An 18,782-nucleotide genomic window follows, 5' to 3' on the forward strand; every position below is an offset into this window, starting at 1 on the left:
TTTCACATTCTTATAAAGAGACTGACAGCTATTAATCTAAACATGTTGCACATTCTACAAATCATGCATTCTCTGTTTTTTCCTTTTCTTTTATCATAAGAGGGAAACATTTCATTTACCCAAATCAAATGTACCATACCACAGGCCTTGAGGAACCAATCCTTTCAAAGCTGCACCAGGTAGAGTGCTCAGCAGGTGTGCAAGTAAAACACACCAGAGAACGACTGTTCTGTCCAGGGTGACAGAAGCTCGCCTCATTACTGAAAGACAGCAAAGAGGAAGGGAGAAGAGGGCAGGAGGAAAGAGGGGCCAGAGAAGTCTCAGGCTTGTCACCCAGGCTTGTCAGCTTAGGGTCTCCTCATCTCCTCACATTTACTTGCCCTCCCCAGGCAGTCAGTTGCCAAAGCCTGCCATTCTTCCTTCTCCTCCTATTGACGGAATCCCCTTCACTCTGTTTCCGTTATCTCCTCTTTAACCTGGACCCTGAACACTGAGCTCCCAGCTGACCTTTCTACCACCAACCTCTCTGCCCTCCTCTGCCCTCTGCCACGCCCCCTTTATCAACCAGTCTCCTCACAACATACTTTGCTCCTCACATGGGAAAAAGCCTGCAGTGGCTCCCCACGCCCCTCAACAGTCTTCACCGAGAACTTGAAGTTCCAGGCCCTGTAGCCCCCTTCATAGCATTAGCTTTCACTGAGAACTTACCATGTGTCAGACACTCTGTTTCTAAACATTATTTGTCTATCTGGAACCCCTTTCTAGGAAGATACCCCACCCGCACCACCTGAGGTCCTGAAGGAGGGTTCTTGATGGCCTAGAGGTGGGATGCTGGCAGCCGGCCACAGAGCAGCTTCTTTCTGCTTCTGAGTTGACATCTACCCAGAAAAGCAGAGGGAGAAGAGATGAAGAAAGAGTAAAAGGGAGATGTTACGGTTCAGGTGTGAGGTGTTCCCCAAAAGCTCACGTGTGAGATGCTGCAAGAAAGTTTAGAGGCGAAATGTTTGGGTTATGAGAATTCTAACCTAAGTAGTGCGTTAATCCCCCAATAGGGATGAACTAGGTAGTGACTGTAGCAGGTAGCATGTGGCTGTAGGAGGTGGGTCACGGAGGCATGACTTTGGGGTTTATATTTTGTCCCCAGTGAGCAGAACGCTCTCTCTGCCTCCTGATTGTCGTGTCCTGAGCTGCTTTCCACCACTCTGTCTCACCTCAGGCCCAGAGCCATGGAGTCAGCCATCTACGGACTGAGACTTTGGAAACTATGAGTGCCAAATACACTTTTCCTCCTCTAAAATTGTTCTTGTCAGGTCTTTTGGTCACAGCAGCAAAAAGTCTGACTGAAACAGAAGACCTGACAGTGCTGTCCCTGTGCATCCCACCATTAATTGGCCAACTCTACCTCTGGACCTTTCTCATAGTGAGTCCAAAATGTCCCTTTCTACTTCTTACTTCAGATTGAGTGAGGCTTGCTGCTTCTCAACTGAAAGGATGAGTAGAACACTTTACGTGGCCTGCTTCGCACTGTTCTCATCACCAACCCCTTAAGTAGGACTGTTAGTTTACCATTTTGTTGGTAAAGTGACACCTGATAAGCATCTTGCTCAAGGTATAAGTGGTGGACTTAACCAGGCAGCTTAACTCCTGAGCCTATGCTCTTAATGGGTTCCAAGGCCCTCCAGGAAAAGTGTCCATATTTTTGGTGTGCCAGGCATCAGGCTGAGCATACCACACACTGGCCCTCACTTCATCTGCTATTGCTCCCTAAAGTGTCCTTCATATCCCTGCATCTGGATCTTTACCTAGAACATGCTCTCTGCCCTGCCTCTGCCTGACCTTACTTATTTACTTTTCAAATATTCAGTCAAATATCAAAGCCTTCTAGAAACCTCAACACCATACCACAAGCAGTTACTTCCTCCTTTTGAGTTTTAAGGATTTGAACACTGGACCAGGTAGTCATCTTTGAGAGTTTATGGCTCTGGAACTTGTAGGCGTTTTTAGGGAAGTTGGGAAACTGATGGTTTAAAGTCATCAGATTTAGGTTGCAGTCATTTCAAAGGTACCTCTGTAAAACATCACACTTTTTATATAAGTAGTTTCAACATCATGGTTATTATTTATGGATTTAGGGTAGGACAGGACTAAGTTTTAACCTGGCTCTACAACTTTCAATGTTGGACAACCTGAAATAGATTACTCATTTTCTCTGAGACTCATTTTTCTTATCTGGATATAAGGATGAGTGCAGTATTGATTTTAGTCGTGAGAAGTAAATGAGGTAACGAATTTAAGGGCTTGGTGAAGTTGTGCTCTCTCTCTCTCCCTCTCTCTCTCAGGTTTTCTCTCTCTCTCTCCACACACACACACACACACACACACACACACACACACACACACGTGCATAGATAAATACAGATGTAGATATATGTAAGGAATGATATCTTAACTCTTTTCCTCTACACACAGAGTAGACACAAACAACTTACATATTTATTAAATGAAGGACCAAATATTACAAAAATCCACTTCCTGAAACTTCCTAGGCTTCTATAGCAAGTGACCAATTGCAGTTACCTGAGGGAGCTCCAGAGAATTGGAAGCTGCAGGGTGGAAGGCAGGTTAGGGGAAGATAGGGTCAGGAAATAAAGCCCTTTTTGATTTTGATTTTATTTTTATTCTTGTCAATTAATGTTCCTGGACCTCTGCACAATTTTGTTTATTTATTTATTAAAAAAATTTTTTTTAGTTGTCAATGGACTTTATTTTATTTATTTATATGTGGTGCTGGGAATCGAACCCAGTGCATCACTCATGCTAGGCAAGTGCTCTACCTCTGAACCAGAACTCCAGCCTTAAAGCCCTTTTTTAAAGAGAGGTTATCACAAAAGCAGTGATTTCATTTGGAGAAGACAAAACCCAGGACTAGCTTTGCCCCTCATATGACCCACACTTGTCCTTCACTCCATTTCTTTTGGTGTACACTAGCTGAGATAGTTGATGGTGTAGGCTGTTGTTCCCTTTGAACTTGTACAGCATTCCCCATCCAGTGCTCCTCCTATAAGTGACAGGGCTGGCAACAGCACTGTCCTGCAGCTTCCTGGCCTCTGGGTTGAAACTATGGTGGTCTGACCTACTCAGGGTATGGCCCCCAATTTTTTCCTCTAGATCTTCCAACAATATTGAAAATGAATAATTCCCTTTCTTATATCCCTTTCTGCTTGAAATACCTAGAAAGGCTTCCATTTCCAGTGTTTAGCTCTAACACATAAAGTATACACAAAATGAGAATATTAAAATTGGTTTTATCATGGGAGTCAATTTGTTTCATCAAAAATATATTCAGAAAATTATAAGGTAGATGTCTATGTTAGTCAGCTTTTTGTTGCTGTGACCAAAAGACAAGAACAACTTTGAGGAGGAAAAGCTTATGTGGGGTTCATGGTTTCAGAGGTTTGGTCCTTGGTTGGCTGATTCTATTGTTCTGGGTTCAGGTGAGACAGAAGAACATCATGGTGAAAGGGTGTGCTGGAGAAGCACTACTCATCTCATGGAGGCCAAGAAGCAGAGCCAGAAGGCCGAAAGGGCAGCAGGGAAGGCACATGCCCAGGGCACCTCCTTCGGCCATGCTCCACCTGCCTGCAGTTACCACCTGGTTATTCCATTCAAACTAGGATGGACCAATTAAGTTATAGATCTCATAATCTAAACATTTCACGTCTATTTCTGCATTAACACAAGAATTTGGAGGGACACCTCTTATCTAAACCATAACATACAGAGATATGATAATTATCATAAAAGTGGTCACTAATGGCTGGATGATGAAGCTTGGGAGTCGTGGTCTCCTTCAATACTCACATCAGGGAGGCACTATCATTACCTTCAAGAGAAAGCTTGGAGAGTTAAATGGCTTGCAAAGGATCACGCACCCCATGGTAAGTGCAGTTCTGACTTCAGAGTTGTTAATTACTTAATGGATTCATCCTTCCAGTAAATCTTTTTTTTGTTTCAGTAAATTTTTAATAGTGTTTTTTCAGACTCTGACAAAAAGGTGAGGGAACTAGGCTTTTCTCTCTTTTTCAAATCCTATTCAGGTACAAGTATGTCTTTGTCACCCTATCTGAGGGCTCCCTAAATTTATCCTCTTATTAATAGTAAAATGCACAGTAGATGTGTATTGAAACTGATTTTATACAAAATAGTGAACTGTGGAAGTTGTATAATTACAATTATGTAACTAAAAGAATTAACCAAAAAAAAAAAAAAAAAAAAGTAAAATGTTTGATACAGTCTTACAGGATCCTGCCACTTCTGAGCGTCATCAGAATCCACTATATGCTCTGCTGCGGTGGATCCTGGCTCTCAAACTGTTGGACCTCTGAGAAAATGGTTTTGTGCTCAGATTTTAAAGATGAGGTAGAGAAGTGCAGAGGCAAGAGCGTCTGTCATTGGGCTGAGCTATAAAAGTGACAAAGAGAACGCAGCCCTGTTCTCTAGGAGCTCATGGTCTAGTGGTCACATAAAGCAAAGTGACACCTGACAGGGAGGCCAGTGACTGCCAGGGCACTCTCCCTGTGGACAGAGCTAGAGGCAGGACTTTCTGTTTTGGTTTGGTGGACCAGCCATTGGACATTTCTTCACAAGAGTTCATTCCCCTGACACTCCGTCCAGTCAGAATGTTACCCCTTTGACTGGGTTGGATGTGTGCCAAACCTTAGTCTACTTCAAGGTGTCTGCTTATCAAAATATCAGATTTCTGGACCCTATTTCAGGCAGCCTGAATCATCAGGAATGAAGCCTAGAAATAAATGTGCATTTAAAATCAAGTTCTGCGGTAAATTTTTAACCCATTATGTCCATCATTTCATTTATGGGACACTTAGACAATTTAAATTAAGCAGCAAATACACCACTTGTAGTAACTTTGAAACAAATATTCATATTTTTAGAGTTTTATTCTTTTGATAAAAGTTATAGGTGAATGGTGATAACAATATTTATAAAATTAATATCAAGGATCATAAATCATATAATTAATATAATAAATTCTAGATTATTACTTCCAACCTACTTTAATGCACCTGTGTCAATTTCGTTGAAAAACTCGCAGAATTGAAAACTTTGGATTCACTGGGTTGAGCACGAAGGTTTGAGAGCCAAGGTTGTAAGGCGTGTCCTGCTGAAAGGGTCCGTTCTTGCAGTCCCACGATCCACGCATGGTCTCTGCGTTCCCACCCCGGACCACAGGTCTACAGGTCGGATGACAACCTTTCGCTAGGCTACCAAGCTTCCCTGCAGCATAGAGACCACGTGGACACTGAGTGTCAAGTGGCACGCGGCGCGGGGAGGGCGCGGGAAGCCGCGGAACTGCGGCAAGGGCACGCGTGTGGCCACAGGCGCGGTGGAGCACAGAGCGCTGCGCGGGAGGCGCGGCGGGGGCGGAGGGGAGAAGCCCGAGGTGCTCGGAGGGACCTGGCCATGGAGCCACGCAGTGAGGACCAGAGTCTGGCCCCACGCGTGTCCGGGAAAGGTTGCAACATGAGGTTCCTCAACTTGGAGCTGATTTTTGACCACATGGGGCACTTCGGCAGGTAGGGATGTGGGGGCGGGGGAGCGGGAGCCACGTGGGTGGAGGCGCCGGTGGGGTCTGTTTCTTTCCGTTGCAGCTGCGTTCCTCGCTCGAAACCTGAAACTTCTCCACCCGCTTTTCCCGCCCGGAAGTCGGAAGACTGGTGACCAGAAGCCTTGCCCGGAGCAGGGCTTGTCCGCTGGCTCCCTGGCGGCCTTACCTTCCCATAGAGAACAAAGAAGCGCTGGGCTCCCCTGGGGCGGGGTGGGTGAGGGGCCCGCCAGAGCGCTTGCTGGCCTGCAGCGGGGCAGGTGGGCCTCGAGTCGCTCCCTCGTGGGGGAGTCAGAAGTCCCAGCAGGAGGGGTCGGGTCACAGAAGTAGTGCTTGCTCCTGCTGCACATCTTTCTAATCAGCGCAACGGTTTCCTCCTCCGCTTCACAGAGGACTGCTGTCCCCTTCCTACCTGGTAGATTTGGGTCCCCTCTGTGCTTGGCAGGCAGGTATTTCCCAGCAACTAGGGTTAATTGTTGCCATTTATAGAAACCTAACCTGTGCCAGGTACGCTGTGCAGGATACTTACAGGTAGTTCCTTATTTGATGTCCCATAGGAACCCTGCAAAAGAAATGTTGGAATCCTTATTTTACTGACTGTGAAACAGGCTGGTGGGGATCAAGGACCTGCAGCTACCGTGTGGTGAAACCTCAGTTTAACCCTCATCTGTTCTCTTTCATTTGTTAAAGTTGATTTTTAAAAATTAAATATCTGTATGTATGTATGTATGTGTATGCATTCATTAATTTTAGACGAAAATGCTCCTCTCTGACCCAGAATATTTTGAGAGGAGAGGCAGCTAGTGAAGGGCCCCACAATTTGATGGCTAAAGGTTTGGGTTTGACTCTAAAACCTGGCCTGCCGTTTACTTCAAATGTGATTTTGGGAATACTTTGTTTCTCCGTTTCCTGTCTGTAAAGCTGGAGTCATCTAATACCTGCTTTCCTTCCCTCCCAGGCTTTGTGAAAAGATGTGTGGGCTGTTCTTCAGGGTAGAAGATTGCCTAGAGTTGGTTATGTTCCCAGTATCTGCACAAAGGAAGCATGGGGGCAGAGGAGGAGGCCCCATTTCTTCCCTGCTCTCTCCTGATAGTTACCTTATTGAAGGTTTTTAATCTTTACCACAGCCCTATGAGTTTGGTACACGCTCACTCCAGAGATGAGAAAACGAGGGCTTGTGCCTTAGTCACTAATCCAATCATTGCAGAGCAGAGCTGGAGGCTAGTGCATTGTCTTTCATAGCCCACAGTTTCAACCATGATGCTATCCTGAGAATAGTACGGAGATGAAGAGATCAATTCTGGGGTTGAATATCTGCGTTCCTATCCTGGCTCTACCATATATTAACTATATGGTCTTGAGCATTTTATTGACCACCTCCTCATCTATAAAATGGGGATAATGATAGTACCTCAAATAATTCCAAATAATAGTAGAAATGTTTATTGTGAGGATTCCACATGCTGTCTGTCATTCTCATGGTAACTCTGTGAGGTAGGTGGCACTAATAATACCTTTCCCCATGAATTCCAGGGATTTACTAAGGTATCAAATTAGTTTGTGTTTGGTTAAGGTTGCTATATCAAAGATCCTCAAGTTTGTCCCCTTCCAGTTACTGTCCAGGACAGGATCTGTTCCACTGAGTCACTCAGGGATTCATGCAGGGGGCATCTCTGCTGTCCACAGCTTGGGGCTCCCTCTGTGGACAGTGCTCCCATTGTCCTCACCCACAAAGTTAGTCATGGCTCAATGTGATGGAAGAAGGGGTAAAATGAATTTGGGGAGACAGGTCTTAGCTGGCTGCAATAATGTGTGGAAAAGTCTTATCATTCAGTTTGTTCTCATAGGTCATGTCTGTTATTATTCCCTGTGTCCCCATAATGTTGGGCAGAGTTGACCTGGGAAAAGTGGCTTATAAGAGGGAAAAGGATACCAAGCCAATGCTTACAGCAGACTGTGAAATCAGTGAGTGTAACATGGTATGCAATTTCTGTTTGCTCTAATTGGTTGTTTTATTATTTTTAATTTAAATTAAGCTTATTTTAACTGATACATAAATGCATAAAAACATTGTATGTATTTGTGGAGTACTGTGTCTTTGTTGTTTATAAGCAGGGAGGTTATCATGTGTGAGCATTTAGTCTTCTCCTAGAGAAACCTAGTGAAAATGCTAAATGGAGAGCCCTACTACTTGCCTCTCATGTCTCAGCAGGTGTTTCTGGGGGAAGGAGGCACTGTCTTAATCCCCTTTAGGAGAGGAAAGCAGAAAGTAAACTTCTCAGCATGGAGCTACTAGTTAGGTACAAAGCCAAATGCTTCAGGCAAACTTCAGACGAGCAATACATGCCTGCAGTTTGCAGGGGCTGTGTTGTACATTATTTGCTGAATTGAAATTTGGAGAGGGGGAGTTAAATTATAAATTATAATTATAAATTATAATTATGGGCATCATACATGATTTGTCCTGCAGTTTCAGGTATATCCATGTGAGATAGGTTACAGAATGTCTCTTAGTTCTGAACGGGATTTGGTTTTAAAGTGGGTCTACGGCCAGAGGCCTTTCTTGCCGCGATGTCTAGCAGTTAGATGCTGGTCTACCACCTTCCGTGATGATCGGGATCAGGGCTCTCAATATGTTTTAGACCCTAGCAATGAAAACTCCATGCCACCCTTCTCTCTAGCATCTCCCAGGCAGTATGCATGCTTTTCCCACAATTTCTTTAACCAGTTTCCTGCTGATGGGCATTTAAGTTCCCAATGGTTTTCAGTTATAAAGCACTAAAAATTAACCTACAGATAAAATTTGGAACATTGATGTCGATTACTGGTTACTTTTAGGAAATTCAAGTTTTACTACCTTCCAGGACAGTTGGTAAACCCATTGGTCTTACATCTTGTCGCAAAGTAGAGACATTCTGACGCTCTATTTACAAAAAATTAGAAAATATGAACCGTTTTGTTAAGTTAGATTAGCTTTCCGTTTTACTTACATTACTGATTAAAGCAAAGATTGGTGAGTACTCTTTGGCTCGCCTACAGACATTAAAGTATGTTGTGATGATTAAGTGAGATAACGACTGTGAAAGTGCTTAAACCTTAGAGCTTAAATTAAAGTGTTATAATCTCCTGGGACCCGGCCAATGCTGCACAAGGGGTTACCCACCTCACAGGGACATGTAAACCGAGGGAGGAGTGGGAGATGATGAGGCCCATCTAGAATCTGCCTGGTGGAAGCAGAGCTGTGTGGATGAAGCTCTGTGACAGAACCACAGTTTCTACCTGATGGCATTTCAAGTCAGCCTTATATGGGACTCTTTCTTTTTGGTTTGGAAGAGAAAGAGAAAGCATTCGCCTGGTGTTCTCAGCAGGGTGGTGAGGGCTTGCTATGTTCTCAGGCCAGGATCTTAGCCCTGTGTGTTTTGAACCGCAGTGACTCACACCTGTCTTCTCAGTCTATTGTCCCTGCCCAGTCCCCTGTATGGTATGATTTCTGACCATTTTTCTTCAGACTGAAGCCCCTTTGCTGGACAAACAGCCAGCTCCCATTAGTCCTGAGAAATCAAGCATCAAGGCTGAAGCTTTTCCCTCGTCCACTTATCCCAAAGAGACCCTGGGAGCAGTATTTGGTGTGTCCTCCCTGCTTTTGTCTGTCTTCTCTGAACTAGCCCCCAGGGCTTCTGCCAGATACAGAGTTCAACTTTAAAACTATGGCAATAGCCACCACACTTTAAACTGATTCCGCTTTACCTATTATTTCCCTCCGTGCGGTTCTATGAGAAATGAGGAATGGAGGCCAGACCCACCGGGGAGCTGTCCGTGAGGGCTTGGGGAGGTTGTGAGGCTCCTAGCTTCCCAGCACCATTTCTGTGATCTTGCCTAGCATTGTCTCTTGCAAGTCTCCTCAGTAGGTTATGTTCACCCCTTCGGTGCGCAAAGATGATCCATGGGAGTGCCAAAAAACACACATGCACATCTTACATTTGAATGCATGTATAGCAGTATATTGATGTATATGTATATTTCAATGTACATAATATGTTAATTTAAAGTGATATGAATGTGTGTGTATCTCAATGCTCATTTGCTGTCTGCGCATGTGGGTGCATGCACAACATATTTATTTGTCTGGTGGAGAACTCAGTCAAAGTGTTTTGGATACAATGGCGTATTGAATATCTATCCTTACCAGAGGAACTGAGCAGGCATCAACTTCAGTGCTACTCATCCTCAGCCTGAGGGTGTATTCTCTGACACTCCAGCCTCTGCCTGTGCATCATGCTGGGAGCTACAATAAATACTAAAGCGACAGAACCGCAGTTTCTACCCTGATGGCATTTCGAGTCAACCTTTTATGGGGCTTTTTTTCTTTTTGGTTTGGTAGAGAAATAGAAAGCATTCATATGATGTTCTTTAAAAAAGTCACCTGTAGTTACATATTGTGGTACTAGAAGAGAAGGAAACACAGAGAGGAAATGAGTCAGTGAGAAAGAAAAAGAGGGGAGCATATAGAAAAGGTAGGACTGAGAGAAGAAGCAGGCGGTGAAAGATAAAGAGGTGCTGAAAGTAGGTGATGAGTGTGAAGGGGAAAAAGTAGTGGAGGGAGAGGACAGAAAGAACAGACTAGATCAGCAAGTCTCTGGACATGATCTGCAGAACTCTGGCAGGGCTCTGGGGTCTGCAAGGCCCAAGCTCTCTTCCCAAATACCAAGACATGAGCTCCCTTCTTTGTTCTCCTTCTGTGAAAGTACAGTGCAATTTTCCACAGGCCAGATGACAGTCAGTAACACATCATATTGAATGCAGATGCAGATAGAGAAACCAGATGTCTTCTATTTTAATCCTGGGAGTTTTGTTTTGTTTTGACAACTATATGTTACTGTTACACGTGATGAGTTTATTATTGTTACATTTAAATGGTTTAATAAATATTTTAGAATTTCTCTGTTTTGATTTCTAATACACACGTATTTTTGTGGTGCTGGAAATCAAACCTAGGGCCTCTGCAAGTGCTGTACCACTGAGCCACATCCCCAGCCCTCTAATGCATAAATATTGGTAGATATGACCTGTGTAAAAACAATTTCTAAAAATATAAAGCTTCCTTAGACAAAAAATAAAAAATAAATAAATAAGTTGACAGCAGCTGGGCTGAAGGATGCTCAGAAGAACCTTCCATTGAGAGGGAGCATGTAGGAAGGGTGATACAGACCACATGTGTGAACTGTGCAATTTTGCTTCAGTTTGATCTGACAGGAAGTATTTTCTGCTTCCTGTTTTGTGGTAGTATCAATCATTGTCTGAACTGGTTCTGTTGTCTTTTTGGGGGGTGCTAGGAAATGAACCCAAGGCCTTGTGCATGCTAAGCAAGCTGTTTACCACTTAGCTGTTTTCAATCTAATAACTCAGTTGCCTGCTTTAAGGGCTTGTCTGGCTCAATTCCAGCGATTTGAATGTTTTGGGACAGTTTCTAGTTTATATATTCTACCTTTCTGTCCTGTGGTCACAGTTGTTCTTGTGAGATAATCTTTATTTCAGAAAATGTGTCAGTATTGGTTGGAATCTGTAAATCTGGAAACTTTACGTTGATTTAAAAAAAAAAAAAAACATTTATTTTAGGATAATTTTAGACAAAAATGCTGCAGAGATAGTATGGAGGGTTCCTGTGTGCCCCTCACCAAGTTTCTCCAACTGTTAGCGTCTTGACATACTTGGCAATTTGTCAAATGTATTTAACAGTTTACTATTAATGAAATACAAATTTTATTTGAATTTCACAAGTTTTTCCACGAATGTCCTCTTCCTATTCCAGAATCCAGTCCAGAGTACCACTGCATGTATGTTGTATTTAGTTTTCATTTTATCCTCATCTCCTTGGGTCTTGGAAAGATTCTTGGACTTTTGTTTTTTTTCTTACCTTGACAGTCTTTAGGCATATTGGCCAGGGAATCTGTAGAATGGCCTTCAATATGGGGTGGTTTTCTCATATTAAACTAGGGTTATGGTTTTTGGAAAGAAAAGCACAGAGGCGAAATGCCCTTCTCATGAAGTCTTTGGGAGCCAGGGACCATTACATCCACCTTATGTCACTGGGATGTTAACTATCATCACTTGATGAAGGTCGTGTATTCCAGGTTTTCTCACTGTAAAGTCACTGTTTCCTTCCCTTTTTTACTCTATTCTTTGGAAATGAATCACTATGTCCAGCACACCCTCAAGGAGTACATTGTGGGAATTAAGCTCTACTTCCTGGAGAGGGGGAATATCTACAGATAGAAATTGGAATTCTACTGTAAGAAAGATTGGTCTTTTCTCCCATTTTATTTATCTTTTTAATCATTTATTTATACCAGCAAGGTGTGTTCATCAGGGTTATCCAGAGAAACAGAACCAATGGGATGGATATATATATAATATCTAGATATAGATAAAGATATAGATAGATATCTCTGTGTGTATCTATTGTTTCTCAGTATTCATGGGGGTTGGTTCCAGGAACCCCTGAAGATACACAATCTGTGGATACTCAAGTCCCTGAAATAAAATAGTGTAGAATTTGCTTATAATCTATGTATAGCCTCCTGTACACTTTAAATCATCTGTACTTATTATACTTAATACTATGCATATAGTTGTTATTCTGCGTTGTTTAGGAATAATGAAAAAAAAGTATATGTTCAGTACAGATACAGGTTTTTTTCTCCATGAGTATTATCAACCCATAGTTGGTTGGATTTATGGGTAGAACCTATGGATATGGAGATATCTATCTATTATCTATCTATCTATCTATCTATCTATCTATCTATCTATCTATCTATCTATTCATCTATCATCTATCTATCCATCTATCTGCCTGTCTGCCTGTTGGCCTGCTGGCTTGCCTACCTGTCTATCTACCTACCTACCTACCTACCTACCTACCTACCTACCTGCCTACCTGCCTACCTGCCTTCCTATCTATGTAACTATCTGTGGGATTTGTTATAGACATTTGTTCACATGGTTATGGAGGCCAAAATTCCTATGCTGTGGGCAAGCTGGAGAACTGGAAAACCATTGTGTAAATCAATTCCAGATCAAAGACCTGAAAATTGGTGGGCTGATGTTATAAATCTGGGTCAGGGTCGCTCCTAGTCCAAGAACTAGGAGTGCTGCTATCTCAGGGCAGGAGAAAATGAATGTCCCAGCATAGGGAGGGAGAGTGAATTTGCCCTTTCTTTGTCTTGCCTGTTTGATCTATTCAGGTCCTCAAGGCATGGGATGATGCCCACCTGTTGTCACTCTACTGACTGAAATACTAATCTCTTCTGGAAACACCCTTAGAGACACATCCATCAATAATGTTTTACAGAGCCATCTGGGCTTCCCTTAACCTAGTTGAGATGATGAATAAAATTAACCATCACAATATGGATTCATACATACTTATTGCATACTTTGGTATATACTACCCTGTTTGTTTGTTTGCTCAGATTGTTTCAGCCTTGGCCATTGAGCACTTTCTTCAGGTTTCTTCCTTTGTCTTTTCCACATGTCCTCATCCTTTTGTTTTCTGAGTGCTTCCTTATTTTCTTATCCCGTAAGATACTCTAGGCTTGTCTCCCTGTCTTGGTCTTAGAATCATCCATTTTTGTTTCGGGCTCCTTTCATTAAAGAATGATATTTAGAAACAAGAGCTGGGCAGTGGTTGTGTGTGTCTCTATTGGCTTGTCATTGCTTCTCTGCTTTCTCTGTAGACAGATCTAGGAAATACATTTATTGACCCATAGATATAAACGTACCTACAATTATTTCTATATGTGCCCTTCTATATGTAATAAGATCAACCTGCCGGAGATCCTTCATATTTACTTGTATTCTTTTTCAGCTCTTAGGCCAGACAGAATAACTAGCTTTTCTTCCCTTTACAGATTACAGATACTCCTGTATTTCATATGTGCCTACCAGAATGTCTCCTGTGGTATCCACTACGTGTCTACTATATTCATGTTGATCACCCCTGTGTATACCTGCAAGCCGCCAGGAGAAGTGAAACGTGCTGTATTCCAGAATGTCTCTAGTTGGAGGTTGGAAGAAATCTTGACCCTGTTGTCCCCAGGCCAGAAAGATCACATTGCAGTGGAGCTGCAGGATGGTGAGATCTGGGAGCTCTCAAGATGTAGCAGGATCTGGAGGGAGAACATGTCGCATTTAGACTACGAATACAGTGGCTATAAGCATAACATTCCTTGCTCTGATGGCTACGTTTATGACCAGAGCAAGTGGGAAAACTCTGTGGTGACCAGGTGGGATCTAGTCTGTGACCGAAAATGGTATGCAGATGTGATCCAGCCCTTCATTATGTTTGGAGTCCTGCTGGGAGCAATAATTTTTGCCTACCTTTCTGACAGGTAAATGGAAATACTTAGGATGGTTGCATCAGTGTGGGGTTTATTTTTCTATGGTTTTCTTAGGGACAGGGAATTATGTCCAAAACTTAAGTCATTTTCATACTTTCTGTCTAAATAATTTACTGATCCATTATTTGCTGATTATTATGTATTTAGGGAATATGTATTTACAGAATAGCATAGAGTTCTGAAGAACATATCCTGGTTCTACTGCTTATTAACTGTGGCCCTGGGAAAATTGCCTTAATCATCTGTGTTTCAGAATTTTAGTGTATAAGCTTGTGATGAAAAGAAAATCACTCACCTTAAAGGATTATTGCAAAATTAATATAGAAGAAGGTATCCTGGAACATACAACTACTTAATAGATACTGGTTGTTATTTTGAATTCATTTTCTTTATACAGACTTGTTTTTAAAGAAGGGTAGCCTGGTCCAAATAATATCTTCAAATCTGAAGATATGATATACTAGCTTATCTTAGTCTTTTCATGCTGCTATAACAAAATATTACAGACCAGGTAATTTATAAAAAATAGAAATTTATTTCTCACAGTTCTGAATGCTAGAAAGTCCAAGATCAGGGTATCAGGAAGAGTGGTGTCTGGTGAGGACTGATCTCTGCTTCCAAGATGGTGTCTTGTTGCTGTGCTTTCCAGAGGAAACAAATGCAGTGTCCTCATATGGCAGAAAAGATAAAAGGGCAAGAGTGAGCTCCATTCAATCTTGAGCCCTTTAAAAAGGATGCTAATTCCATCAATGAGAAGAGATTCCCTCATGATTTATTCACTTCCCAAAGGTCATACCTCTTAATACTGTTGCATTGAGGATTAAGATTCAACATGAATTTTGGAGGGAATACCATTGGGCAAACCATATGACCATATTTTTAAAACAGTCACATTAAAATAAATATATAACTCTTAAAGCAAAGTTCATCTCTGTATACACATGGACCACACTTTGAATACCTAAAGCACTGAGATTAATCTATTTGGTCTCTACAGTTGTGAATTTTACAGATAGGTGCTAGGCACTGGGGACTGAAAGACAATAACTTAGGTTAGAAATTCTTACCTTTGGGGTATACCAGTCTCATAATCATGTCCAGAGGAAAAGTTATAGGCTTCATTGTGATCAGGGCCACGCTTTTCATAGAATGCTCATAGGTGCTATGCATTACTGTTTTCATTTTCTTCTTCTTCTTTTTTTTTTTTTTTCTGGGTGGGGATTGAACCCAGGGCCCTGTGAATGTGAGGCAAGCCTTCTACAAACTGAGCTATATCCCCAGTCCACTGTTTTCATTTCGTAGGTTACCACACAAATAATTACTTGGGCTTTTTCTGTTGAAATATATTCAGTGCTTAACACTTGAAACCAAAAATATTTCATACACATAATTAAGTGTACTAAATAAATGTACATTTACTGTATGACAAAAGTGGGATTTATAGTCCTTAAATTCATTTGAAAGAATAAGAGACCCAGAATAACTAAAGCAATTCTGAACAAAAAGAGTGATTTTTGGAGGCTTCACAATATCTGATCTGAATGTCTACCACAGAGCTATTGTAGTAGCAAAAACAGCATGGTATTGACATCAAAATAGCCATGAAGACCAATGGAACAGAAAACACAGAGACAAACCCACACACTTAGAGCCATCTGATACTTGATGAAAGTGACAAAAATACATGTTGGAGAAGAGACAGCCTTTTTAACAAATGGTGCTGAGAAAACTGGATATCCATATGATTTGTAATAAGAATGAAATTAGATCCTGCACAGAAGTCAAATCAAAATGAATTGAAGACTTAGGAATTAGACCAGAAAGCTTGCAACTGCTAGAAGAAAATATAGGCTCAATACTCCAGCATGCAGGTGCAGGCACCAACTTCCCCAACAAGACCCCTAAAGCTCAAGGGATAAAATAAAAAATAAGTGGCGTGCCATGAAATTAAAAGCTTCTGCTTATCAAAGGAAACAATTAAGAACATGAAGAGAGCCTTCAGAATGGGAAAAAAAAAAATCTTTGCCAGCTACTCCTCTGTCAGGGGATTAATATCCAGAATATGTAAAGAACTCAAAAAACTCAATACCAAAAAACCAAATAACCCGGTCAATAAATGGGTGAAATAACCAAACAGAAATTTCTCAGAAGGAACACAAATGGCTAACAAATACATGAAAAAATACTCAGCATCTTTAACAATCAGGGAAACGCAAATCAAAAGTACACTGATATTTTGTCTCACTTCAATCAGATTGGCAATTATCAAGAACACAAATAATAATAAATTCTGAAGAGGATGTGGAGAAAAAGGTACACTGATACGTTGTTGGTAGGACTGCAAATTAGTACAACTCTGGAAAGCAGTGTGGAGATTTCTCAAAAAACTAGGAATGAATGACAGCATAGTAGAAGAAATGTCAGAAAATGAGTTCAGAATATACTTAATTAAAATGATTTGTGAAGCAAAGAATGAGATAAGAGAGCAAATGCAGGCAATGAATGATCACTCCAATAAACAGTTGAAAAAGCAACTGCAGGAAGCAAAAGATCTTTCAACAAAGAGATAGAGATTCTGAAAAGAAACCAAACAGAAATACTTGAAATGAAAAAAAAAAAAAATACTTGAAATGAAGGAAAGAACAAACCAAAAAACAAACAAACAAACAAAACAGTGGAAAGCATCAACAACAGATTAGATCACTTGGAAGACAGAACCTCAGACAATGAGGAAAAAGTATTTAATCTTGAAGATAAAGTTGACCAAACAGAGAATATGGTAAGAAATATTAAAGGAACCGCCAAGAACTATGGGATATCATGAAAAGACCAAATTTAAGAATTATTGGGATTGAGGAAGGCACAGAGATACAAAACAAAGGAATGAACAACCTATTCAATGAAATAATATCAGAAAATTTCCCAAACCTGAAGAATGAACTGGAAAATCAACTACAAGAGACTTACAGAACACCAAATGCACAAAGTCACAACAGATCCACACCAAGGCACATTATTATGAAAATGCCTGACATCCAAAATAAAGATAGAATTTTAAAGGCTATGAGAGAAAAGCATCAGATTACATATGGGGGAAACCAATATGGATATTGGCAGATTTCTCAGCCCAGACCCTAAAAGCTAGAAGGGCCTGGAACAACATATTTCAAGCTCTGAAAGAACATGGTTGCCAACCAAGAATCTTATATCCAGCAAAACTAACCTTCAGATTTGGTGATGAAATACAACCCTTCCATGATAAACAAAAGTTAAAAGAATTTACAAATAGAAAGCCTGCACTACACAATGTTCTCAACAAAATATTCCATGAGGAGGAAATAAAAAACAACAATGGAGGTCAGCAAAGGGAGGAACTACCTTAGAGAAAAACCACTCAAAGGAGAAACTAAGCCAACTTAAAAACCAAAAATAAGCCAAATGACTGGGAATACAAATCATTTCTCAATAATAACCCTGAATGTTAATGACCTAAATTCATCAATCAAAAGACATAGACTGGTGGAATGGATTAAAAAGATAGACCCAACAATATGCTTCCTTCAAGAGACTTATCTCACAGAAAAAGACATCCACAGACTAAAGGTGAAAGGATGGGAAAAAACATACCATGCATACAGACTCAGTAAAAATGTGGGGGTTTCCATCCTTTTATCAGATAAAGTGAACTTCAAGCCAAAGTTAGTTAGAAGGGATAAAGAAGGACATACATACTGCTTAAGGGAACCATGAATCAGGAAGACATAATGATCATAAATATTTATGCCCCAACAACAGCACATTGTACAACAGTACGTCAAACAAATCCTCAATTCCAGGAATCAAATAGACCACAATACAATAATTCTGGGTGACTTTAACACACCACTGTCAGAATGCATGAGAAAATGCTTTTCCCTCCAGAGTCCTATCAATAGAGTATGTTAGCTAACTGTGGATTTTTGCCAATGAAGAGAGAGAAAACAGTCTTTCATCCACAGTTTTAATTTATATTTCTTTTTTTTTTAATGAGTGAAGTTAACTATCTTGTTGTTTATTTGTTGTGTTTTGTTTTGTGGTGCTAGGGATTGAAGGCAGGGCCTTGTGCATGTGAGGCACACACTCTACCAACTGAGCTATCTCCCCAGTGCTCTTGTTTATTAATAGCAAATTTTATTTCCATTTTCTGTGTTTTGTGTGATTTTGTCAATTTACATGTTAGGAAGGATAGTTCTTTGTGATATGAGCTGTAACTATCTCCCTTAGTTGTCTTTTTAAAGTTTGTTCACGGGGCTTCTTTCCATAAAAAATATATTTTTATGTAACAATAAGTACCAGTGAAATAATTTATGACTTGGGGTTTTGAGTCATGAAAGATTAGATAGTTCTTGTAACTCCAGTTTTGTAAACAAAAAATTTTCAAGTTTTCTTATTATTATTTAGTGGTTGTGTTATTTAAAAAATATTTTTGGTAAATGTGGAATTTATCATGGTATATGAGGTAAGGCAGGGATATTACTTTACTTATCCCTATAACATTTCTTGACTACTTCTTTTTTCCAGTGATTTGAGATGATGTCCTCTTTATACATTCAATTTCTATATGTATCAGAGTGTACTTACTTCTGGGCATTCTGTTTTGCTAATATACCAGTATGATATTCTTAAATTAGTTTTTTAAAAATGCCTTAATGTGTTTTAGTGCTTGTCCCACTTCTATGTTTATTTATTTTTTTCTACTAAAATGTAGCATCAGGTGATAT

At 40.7% G+C, this 18,782-nt stretch overlaps 1 protein-coding gene across 3 annotated transcripts in view; it reads left to right on the top strand.

The window, feature by feature from the left end:
* The window catches only part of SLC22A16 (solute carrier family 22 member 16), a 64,617-nt gene that overhangs the window by 14,565 nt on the left and 31,270 nt on the right, over positions 1 to 18,782 (top strand). For 2 of the 3 annotated variants that reach the window (XM_079149125.1, XM_079149127.1), the window contains exons 1-2: positions 5,373 to 5,594; positions 13,534 to 14,013. In XM_079149125.1, the coding sequence (XP_079005251.1) occupies positions 5,482 to 5,594; positions 13,534 to 14,013 (593 nt within the window). In that variant the 5' untranslated portion in view covers positions 5,373 to 5,481. Of the gene's footprint in view, positions 1 to 5,372; positions 5,595 to 13,533; positions 14,014 to 18,782 lie in introns of those variants that run through there. The other variant, XM_079149126.1, reaches the window with a different exon arrangement.

This window comes from Sciurus vulgaris (assembly GCF_902686455.1).
Source record: "Sciurus vulgaris genome assembly, chromosome: 7".
NCBI lineage: Eukaryota > Metazoa > Chordata > Mammalia > Rodentia > Sciuridae > Sciurus > Sciurus vulgaris.